General features: G+C 41.2%; 2 protein-coding genes across 4 annotated transcripts; one reads left to right on the top strand and one right to left on the bottom strand.

Annotated features, from left to right (window-relative positions):
- The first annotated feature begins 72 nt into the window (after nt 1–72).
- On the top strand, nt 73–7,644 carry c6h6orf120 (chromosome 6 C6orf120 homolog). 3 transcript variants are annotated; one of them, XM_084932225.1, is made up of 2 exons: nt 73–1,666; nt 5,021–7,644. In XM_084932225.1, the coding sequence occupies exon 2, from the start codon at nt 5,055–5,057 to the stop codon at nt 5,610–5,612; it is 558 nt and encodes a 185-aa protein (XP_084788351.1). In that variant the 5' UTR covers nt 73–1,666; nt 5,021–5,054; the 3' UTR covers nt 5,613–7,644. The 3 variants fall into 3 exon arrangements, with proteins under 3 accessions (XP_084788351.1, XP_084788353.1, XP_084788352.1); XM_084932227.1 differs by lacking the exon at nt 73–1,666 and adding an exon at nt 1,676–1,867; XM_084932226.1 differs by lacking the exon at nt 73–1,666 and adding an exon at nt 1,879–2,430.
- A 435-nt stretch (nt 7,645–8,079) lies between these two features.
- mrpl21 (mitochondrial ribosomal protein L21) lies at nt 8,080–8,947 on the bottom strand. The gene has a single exon (XM_084932224.1). It carries the CDS (start codon nt 8,909–8,911, stop codon nt 8,324–8,326), a length of 588 nt encoding a protein of 195 aa, XP_084788350.1. The 5' UTR covers nt 8,912–8,947; the 3' UTR covers nt 8,080–8,323.
- Nucleotides 8,948–9,647: the final 700 nt, after the last annotated feature.

A 9,647-nucleotide genomic window follows, 5' to 3' on the forward strand; every position in this document is an offset into this window, starting at 1 on the left:
GGGGGTGAGTGTGGACATTTTTAGCTTGTGCAGCTCCTGTTCCTGTTAACCCTAGCCAGTTTTTTTTCTTTTCTTTCCTAGTTTGAATTTATAGTATTGTATCAAATCAAACGCACTGAATAATTAATTTCCTTTTTTGAAAAGGGGGCCGTTAAAAAGGGGACTCACTGAATGTGTGTGCCTGCTCACAATGTGGCTGAGCATCTTTCTTGAGCACAACTCAAACATGTGTCGCTGAAGTCATTTGTCACAGGAAATTAAAGAGAAAACATATATACAAAAATGAAACATGTCCAGCTTCGGATGATCCAGGGAGCTGTCAGTTCACTGTTAACTCAAGCTGAAATATGAGAATTGCTTTTCCAAATTTTCCACAACACTTACTCAGGTGCTCAGCAATAGATCTGCAAAATTTGAAGCCGGTGGTATGAACAGATACTTTTCAACTTACGAGTAAGCTTGTTTCTTAGAAGCAAATTACAACCAGACAAAGAATGCGCACCAACTGCTTAACTCCCTGAAACTAGATTTATTAACGGTTAATTCTGATAGAAAGTTAAAACCCCATTTTGGTTTTTAGTAAAAAATACTTGTGTTCACTGAACATGCAGATGTTTAAATTACTCTGATTGTAGTTGAACATGAGGAGCAAATGTAAATATACAGTTTATTAAAGTAACTGGTGTCTGTCCATTAAGGACAATGTTCAGGGGCTTTTACAAAAAAAGGCTTTCTGGGAAGCTTATTGTAGTAACATTCATCATTCATCAGCAGAGCTTGGTCATCATCCAGGCACTAGAAACCTAAATGACAAAAGGACGTATGATGGCAAAGCCGCGAGATACAGAGGTAGAGCAATATGGGATAGAGACTAGCAGAGTAGAGCCTATACATAGCTGTTCTACATTTTTATGACATTTTAAACTATATTAATATTGTCTGCATATTTTAAGCCCTTTGGCATCAAGGTTGAAAGGTTGTACACTATTCAAAAGCACCAGACCTACTGAGTCTCAGTGCAAAGCATTTTAAGTGTCTTCCACTTACCTAGTCATAGGGTGAAAGGCAGGGTACACCCCAGACAAGCTGCAACTGCATCGCAGGGCTGAAAGATATTTAACCACTGGTGCTGATTACTGCACCACTGTACCACCCTTTTTATTTGCAAATCTATTCTTTCAGTTTTTTTCAGTTTCTTAAGTTTCTATACTCTCTGTTTTCCGTACTTATGGCTGTGGGTCATTATCCCATATAGCATAAAAGAAATACACCCTATGTGTTTAATATGTTTAAGGAAAAAGAATATATTGCATATGTATGGCCTTAAAGTGACCTAAAGCACTACCTGAAATAAAAATGAGTCATTTAATCTGGCCTCATTATCTGTTTGTCATTCAGCTGAGTCCCAGTTTAAAGAGGGAAAAAGGGTTCGCTGTCTAGGACTAAATCCATGTGTGGAAACGGGCCCATTTTGAACCAGTGCATTTGCCACATTTTCTAAAAAATACTTGATGGAGCTTGTTTGGCTACTGATGAGCGTCACCTTCACAACGGCCGGTAGGTGGCGTGAGTGCGCGCTTTGCTGTTTGTGTAGCTGAAGGAAAAGGAAATGATGAAGTGAACTTTGCTGCTCAGTTGAAGATGCTGCTCAGGAAATGACAGCTGTGTAAGTAAACTAAGTGCACTGTTAACTGATCCATGAATATCTTTATATTAATCTATTCGTAACTTGCTCTTTAGGCATTGAGCTAACCCCCGGCCTCCAGCTTATGTAAACTCCTGAACGTGTTTGGCTAAAGCTAAACAGGCTACGTGCAACGGTAGCTGCGTGATAGCTAGCTGCTTTAAGAACTTGCTAACCTGTTCAGTAAGTCAAGTAGCAATGTGTTTTTGTGGACTGTTTCTGAATGATACAGTTGGAGGTAACTGGCATACTCTTTAACAGTATGTCTGTTTTCATTAAAACATTTTTACTGCTGGGGTTGTACAGGTTGAAACTGCTATTCTTAGCTGTTAGCGACGTAGCATGCGGCAGGTTCAGGTTCAGCCGTTACAAAAAGCTCTTTGTTTAATTTATCAGACGTATTAATGTCAAAATCCCTGAAACCTTTTAAGGCTGCCCCCTCCCAGACTTGGTGTTTATTTGTTAATAAAAATGTAGTTAATGGTTAAAGTTGGTTGATTGGTGTCAGAGGTGAAATGGGGAGCAGGTGGTTATTTTTAACCGTGCCGAGAGGCTCTCAATCGAAAACTCTCCGGCTTCTTTAGAGTCATGTTTCACTGAGCTGTGAGGAGGCGGCAGACGGTTACCGCGTTACTTTCTCCGTATGTTTCTCCCGAGTATATTCAGTTTTTGGCACCAAAACTACAGGCGTCCTTTCTGTTCTGGAAACCAGTTTGTCATGTCTTTTAATGAATGGAAGAACTGAGGTGGGTTGACCGGCATGCTTTGCTGTCGTGTTTTTGTAGTTTTGACTTCTCGTAGTCATTCTATAGTCTTTATTTTCGTTTTATGCGTAGCAATTGTATTTTACGTGTACACTACCTCACATCGGGTGTTAGGTTGTACTTTAATGGATAATTGTTTGTCTTACACATTTTTCCTGAAATCAGCAAATCCCATAAAAATGGCAACCCATTCCTTAATTAATCTCGCTAACAGCTGTGGATTTATCTTGTCCCTGTATTCGATGAATCTCCTTTAATAGGACAGTGGTGGAATAACAAAGTGAATATTTGCTGTGATGGCTCTGTTACAGTAGGTAACTTATTAACTGTACATAATAAAATGAGATGAAGCAGACTGTGTATTGTTAGATAAGCTTTGACGGGCTTTGTAGTGTAGGACTAATTGATTATTTGCTTTGCCTAAAACAGGTTAGGGTGATGGGATGTCAGTAAGAACCTGCAAAACGTTCAGGGCCAGAAACATGTTAATCAATCTGCATGTTGTATTAAATGGAAAGTGACTACTGAGTAAATCCTGCTAACAAAATGAGACGTTTCCTGTCAAACAAACCATGTAATGATTAACTTTGACACCCTGCACCACAAGATGGTATTTTTAAAAAGTCTGGAATTTTTTTTCCATAAGTGCTATTAAAAACCTAAGATTTTAGTCACACCTAACTTATTCTTATAACTCTGTAACAACTAAAAGATGTGAATAACAGTGTACAAGGGTTATCAGAATATGGCTGTTGACTTATTAACTATCAAAAATTTAGATCCTAGCCTTATATTATGTAAAAATACAATGCTTTTGACATATCTTTACTTATTCAAGTGGGACATTTTTGGGGGGCTAAATCAACCTTCCTCTTTATTTTGTTTATCCAGTTTGGGGTTGCAGGGGTGGGGGGCTATCCCAGTTGTTATGGAGCAAAGCAAAAGGTATACTGTGGACAGGTTGCCAGTTTGTTGAAGGGCCAGCACTTAAGACAATCTGTTAGCCTGACAAGCCTGTCTTTGGACTTTGGGAGGAAGATGGAGCATCCCAGAAAGAACCCATACAGACGCAGGAAGAACATGCAAATGCCACACAGAACAACCAAGGCAGGATTTTAACTCGGGACATTGTTCCTGTGAGGAGACGGTTCTAACCACTGCATTGCAACCTGCATTTCATTAATGTTTTGTCTGTTTAATAATTGCTCAGTCCATGCTTTCTTGTCAGCCAAGGTGGTTCCCAAATCCTGCTTCCTGTCTCATTTCAAAAATGGTGTGGCAAAAAGGCAAGATGGCAGCTGGTGGTGTTGAAGCACAGGCCCCGTGCTCTCAGTGTGATGGTTAGCCTAGCGCCTATCCTTGGCTTCACTGACAGTCCTCGGCTATTTTATATGCAAAGAGACGCTTTCCTTGTTGCCCAGGCTTCAAACATCATGGGATTGCGGGAAAACACCTTGTGCATCTTTCCAATATCTCTCCCTGAAACTGAAATATTGGTGTGTTTGCAATGTAGGCAATTTTGGGGTGCTTATTTGGACTTTTTTTTAAAGTACTGTGGGCTTCCCATTGTAATACACATTATTAAATTGACAAGCACGGAGTGCGTGAGTTCCCTTCAAGAGTGTGCTTGACCTTTCCACTTACAGAGTTTGAGATAACTGGGTTCAAGGGGTATTGAGTTAGTGAATTCCTGAATCCAGATGGGGGTTTGACCCAGTAACCATGTTTTATTTTGTTGCCAGAGAACTCTCTGGCTTGCAAGCCAAGTAAAGAACAAAAAAACCTGAATCATGGGCAGTCCCCTACAACTTCACCACTGTACGACCTTTGGCTGATTTAGCTGTAAAGGCAGGTTTCATCATGGCGGAGAAATGACTGTAACATAGAGCTGAGCTAAATATCCCATTGTGCCAGCAGTTGTCATATTCAGGCTTTTGAAGCAGGTTGTTGGCAGTTTTCTGTGTGGTAACCTTGTTACAGAACTGCAATCATAATGTGTTTTACTTGACTAAATTGTGTGATGGATACAACTTTTCTGTTTTGGGCTTTATATGTATGTGTGTGTGAGAAGCCTTACTTGACACTGACTTATAGACACACTGTGATTCTACATATTTTAATGTATGTTTTTCTCTTTTTTGAATTTCGTGACTCAGGCAGCTGTTTAAATGGCACACATCTCCAGTTTATGCGTCCACTTTTTGCTTCCCTATCCTTTCAAAACTAACTAATGGGGGCTCTCTTTTATGATGCTTTGTGGTCTCACTTCCCCCTCCCCATTTTGCTAATGGGTAAATCAGTTAACCCATGCATAAAGCACTGTTGATCTCTTCCTGCTGAGCCTACATTAAAACTGCCTTTATTCAGTCAGTTTCTGCTGCCTGCCTATTGAAGACGGTTTGTATAGCTCCTCTCTGTTCAGCTCCCCTCTGCTGCTGATTTACAAACAGCTGGCTGTGACAGCAGTTGGAGTTGGTTGTACTGACTTCTGTAGTTCTGAGCAGCAGTTTAGCCTTTGCCTCTGTTTGAATGTAGCCTCCTGATCTGTGTGTTGTTCATTTATTTTTTTCAGGCTGTCTGATGACTGACTGACAGATGCCTTCACCATGAAGCTGAGTTGCAGCGCGCTGGTCGTCGCCCTCCTGCTGTCCCAGGCCAGAAGCTTCCTGAGCCCCTCAGAGGATGACAGCTTCCCTGAAGAATGGGTGCTGCTCCATGTGGTTCAGGGCCACATTGGGGCCGGAAACTACAGCTACCTACGCCTCAACCACGACGGCAGAATCATCCTCCACATGCAAAGCCTCAAGGGAGACGCAGACCTGTACGTGTCAGATAAAACCCTGCACCCGAGCTTCGACACCTACAAGCTGCAATCAGCCACCTGCGGACAAGATGTGGTGGTGGTCCCCGGGGACTTCACAAGGCCTGTGGGCATCGGCATTTATGGCCACCCGTCTCACCAGGAGAGTGAGTTTGAAATGCGAGTGTTCTACGATCAGACTGTGTCCCAAGACCCATTTGATAAGGGCTCTTACAACTCAGAAGGTGTACATAAGGAAAAGAAATCTGCTCATGCTACAGAGGACGACTTCCAGGAGGAAGAGTCCATCTTTTGGACTATTCTGATCGGACTTCTGAAGATTATACTTGAGATTTTGTTTTGAAAATCACTGTTGCTGTGACAGCAGGAGGATATTCTGCCATGGTACATTAGATTCCTTTCATTTTGTGAGGGTGAAAAAAATGTTGCGCCAAACCCCAGGGAGATTTCTGACATTTAAACAATCAAACCTACAGACTTGGTAAACAGCAAAGTCAGATTTACAGCACGGAATTCACCAGCGAAGCCTGACCAGTCAGAAAATGTTTCACAAAGTGTATTTAGTTTTAGCTACACTAAAAGAACACAAGGGGACTTTTTCTGGAGTCTTGAAAGGTATATATGGAATAAGAAGTTTCTTTATGCACATAAGTCAGTCGCTAGAACCTTTCTTCCTTTTCCATTGCCCAAAGTCATAAAATTATTAAAAATATCAAAGAGAAAAACTGCAGTGAAGACACAAATAGGTTCTAAATTTGAGCTGCTTTGAGGCTTCAGCACTTTGGGATACTCCCACGCTATGCTTCAAAGAGAAAGTGTTAACTCTTATACTGTCACACTTGGGAGAGACATTGAAATGCTTCCTTTATTTCATGCCTCCACACGTCTGGTCGGTCTGATCTTGTAAAATGTTCTTAGAATTTCTGTTTTTAGGAAGTTACAAAGCATTGTTTATCGCAGCAATCAGAAGCAGGGTTCCCGACACATTGTGTTATTCCCACCGTGTAGGAAAAATGATGGTGTGTGTGCAGGATTCTTAGGGGGAGTTTGCGAACTAAATTAACTTGATGGTTAATAGCAGTTTGCAGGATCTTTACTTTAGCTGCTACTTTGAAGCTGTATAATCTCTTCTTTTAAACTTAATTTTACCCAAAGCAAAGTTTTCTGTTTATTATAATTAGTTTTTTTCCCTACATTAGCACATGCAGCAGACTTTGGAAAATGAGAGAACCTCTGTGTGTTTTTGTTTTGTTGTTTTTCCTCAGTGCACAGAGGATCTTTGTCCAAAACTGCCAAACTGTGCCCAACACCACAATCAACAGTATCACAAAGTTTTGAGGCCTAATTTTCACTTAATGCCACTGTTAAGTTTAAATGCGTATGTGCTGCTCTGGTGTGGTTACATTGTCCGACTTGACCAGCTGTCACTAATTCTTATACCATGATCTATATGTCTAGTTTTTGTGCACAGATTCAAACCGTAGGTCAAAAACTGGCTGGGCTTCACCTCGCTGACGAGTGATCTTTCAGCTATGCAGCTTCTCCTAAAATCCACCACACTTGACTTCCAAGCTAATAATACTTATTTGATTAGTATTAAACCAAACCCCTTAATTTGAAGTCTACTGAGGTCACACGGTGCACAGGGTTGTTGTTTCCTTATTGCTCAAAGGTGGAGGGATCACGTCAAACACATCCAAAGTCATCGGTTAGCCTCATAGTAGCTTCAGCTTAGCATTTCTTTCTACAAGACGACTACAATTTGTGCACATTCAAAGTGTAGTGACACAGTAAGTCAACATTTATGTTGTTTCCTTTCTGTATCAAGATTGAAATGATCGACTAGCCCCCTCCTCAGCCTGTGAATGAATGAACATCACCTGTCTGTCTTAACACAGCTCAGCACCATGTGAGTTCTGTGGTCAAATATACTGAGCAATACAGTCAATTTGAGATATAGATAAGATTTGTGAATCCTTGGACACAAAGGGGGACCTTAAAAGATATGAACAGATTTTCCTTAAAGCAGATCATTCAGTTAAAGTTTTTTGCTGTTTAAGGATATGTTTCATTGATTTGGACTCTACACATGGAACATGTGTTTGTGATGAGATTTCTACCAATCTGTTAACATGAGTAGCAGCATTGTATTTAGTTTGATCGCTCACTTTTGTTGTTTTTGCCTGTTGGACAAACTCCTCATTTAAACATCACCTCCAGCGCTGGAGTTCAGTTCTGAGTAGAACTTTGTTACCCTCTGAGCAGAAATGTTCAACAGTGCCTTCAGATCGATCCTCTGAACATCTGTGGAGCTTTCTTGTTCCCAGAGGCGATCTAGTCAGGTTTCACAATAAAATTAGAAATTGTTTTAAAAACTTGTCACATGACTCTGTTTGTTAAGTCATTTAAACATTTTTTATGTTTTATTTATTCTAACTTTTACATCAGAAATACCAGTAATTGTTTTATAGCATAAGCTACTTTAACATAGGTACACAGTCCAGTGTTGCATATCACCTCAGGTTGGGAACCCTGCATTTAGGGGATTGGTTTTATTAAATTAAATGTCTATGTATCAGCTGAGTCTCAAAAGGATGACATAGGTTCACAGACATTCTGGTCAGTGTGGGCAGACCCACTTTATCTTATCTCTCTATAAATCATGATCTAGGCTAACGGTGGACTTACTCTGGTTATTCTGTGGGTCCTTGAGGAAATATTAGAGGGGATTTTCCCCCATTGCAGCTACACTAACTTCAACCCTTTGTAAAGTTTTGTGTTGTAAACTCAGATTTAATCCAAACCCTCAGTACATGTTGGAAACAAAGCTTTAATACATCTCCTCACAGGTCTGCACTATATATTTACAGGAGTACAAACCAGTGAACAGCTGCTCAGCATATTACTCAAATGTTCAGCTCCTCGTTTTAAACCAGTCAGAGTCATGAGCATATAAGCTGACCGCCACAAGTTTGTTTACATGTTTGAAACCAATAAGAAAAAATAAACCGCGGGTCAGAGTGTAGAGTCTTCCAGTCCTCTGTGTCATCATCTTCATGTGAGTCTGGGGGCCAGCTCGATACCGTTGATCCTTAGCACCGTCTGCGGCTGGATAATGATCCTTTTGCGCTGGAACCGGTGTCTCTTCCAGAAACGCATGTGGACTTTGGGCCAGGACTCGGTCTTTTCGATTACGGTGGCCTCGACTCTGACCAGCTCCTTCCCCAGAAGAGGCCTACCAATCAGGGTGAAGTCCTCAGCTCCAACCAAAAGCACCTTCTCCATGCGGATACGCTCCCCGCACTCCGCCTCGATGTGGTTCTCGATCAGAATCAAGTCTTCACCGGTGACCTTCCACTGGCGTCCGGCGAAGTGCACCACCGCGAAGAGCCGGCCGAAGTCCCGAAGGTTGATCCGCTGGTTTACGGTGCTCACCACAGCAGCGTGTCGGCTCCGCTCTTCTTCCGCCGAGTACGGGCTCGGCTGCTCCGGCCACGGAGGCCTGGAGAGCGAGGTCCAGGGCATCAAGTCTCCACTAGCAGAGCTCTGTGTTCGGATGGCAGCGGGGGACAGGACATGGTGTCTGGGTAGTAACATCCTGCATGTCCTCCACAATCCGGCGTACGCCATGCTCGCCGACATCTTGACAGGAAGTCGTCTGGTTCCAACTGCGCAAGCGTCACGTTACAGTCACCTGACACTTCTGCCTTCAAAAGCATCCTTTAAAAACTGGAAAAAGGAAATTTTTGTGGCCCAGAGACAAACATATCTTAACGCTATATTTTCATATTATTAATTTAATTTGATAATCACTTTAAACAATTTTCAGATGGACGCTAATTAATTCTATTATAGAAATATTTGGTTTCCGCGTACCTCGTATTTTACCAAACAGACCCCTCAAGACAGTTAATTCATTGTCTTGCCCTTTTATGCATCATGTTTTAGAAAGATTACACGTTTATTTGTTTCTCTGTTTGTTTTCTTGTTTTTATCTTTCCCACATATGTCATAATAAGAAAATTATTCAAAAAGACTCCACATCACCGTTTATAATTTTTAACTGCTGTTAACTGCTTAGACTAGAGGGGAACTCTAAATATATGAAAAAGTAACCGTTTGCCTCAACTTCTAGCACCAAAGGAACCATAACAATTATTTCATACAGTGAAAGAATATTTTCATCAAACACGAAATATATCCAATGCTCTACATCTTACGGAATATGAAAATTAGATGAACTGAAAATGTAAATCGTGACATTGACGTAGTCTAAACATTACACGTCCCATTAAATCAAACACGTTTCAGGACTGAGTTTTGTTAGTACCCATATGACCTTGTTCAGTTTAAAGCTGGAATTTACGGCAGCGCTTTA

Source organism: Perissodus microlepis, chromosome 6 (assembly GCF_051167445.1).
Source record: "Perissodus microlepis isolate ML-2025 ecotype Zambia chromosome 6, ASM5116744v1, whole genome shotgun sequence".
NCBI lineage: Eukaryota > Metazoa > Chordata > Actinopteri > Cichliformes > Cichlidae > Perissodus > Perissodus microlepis.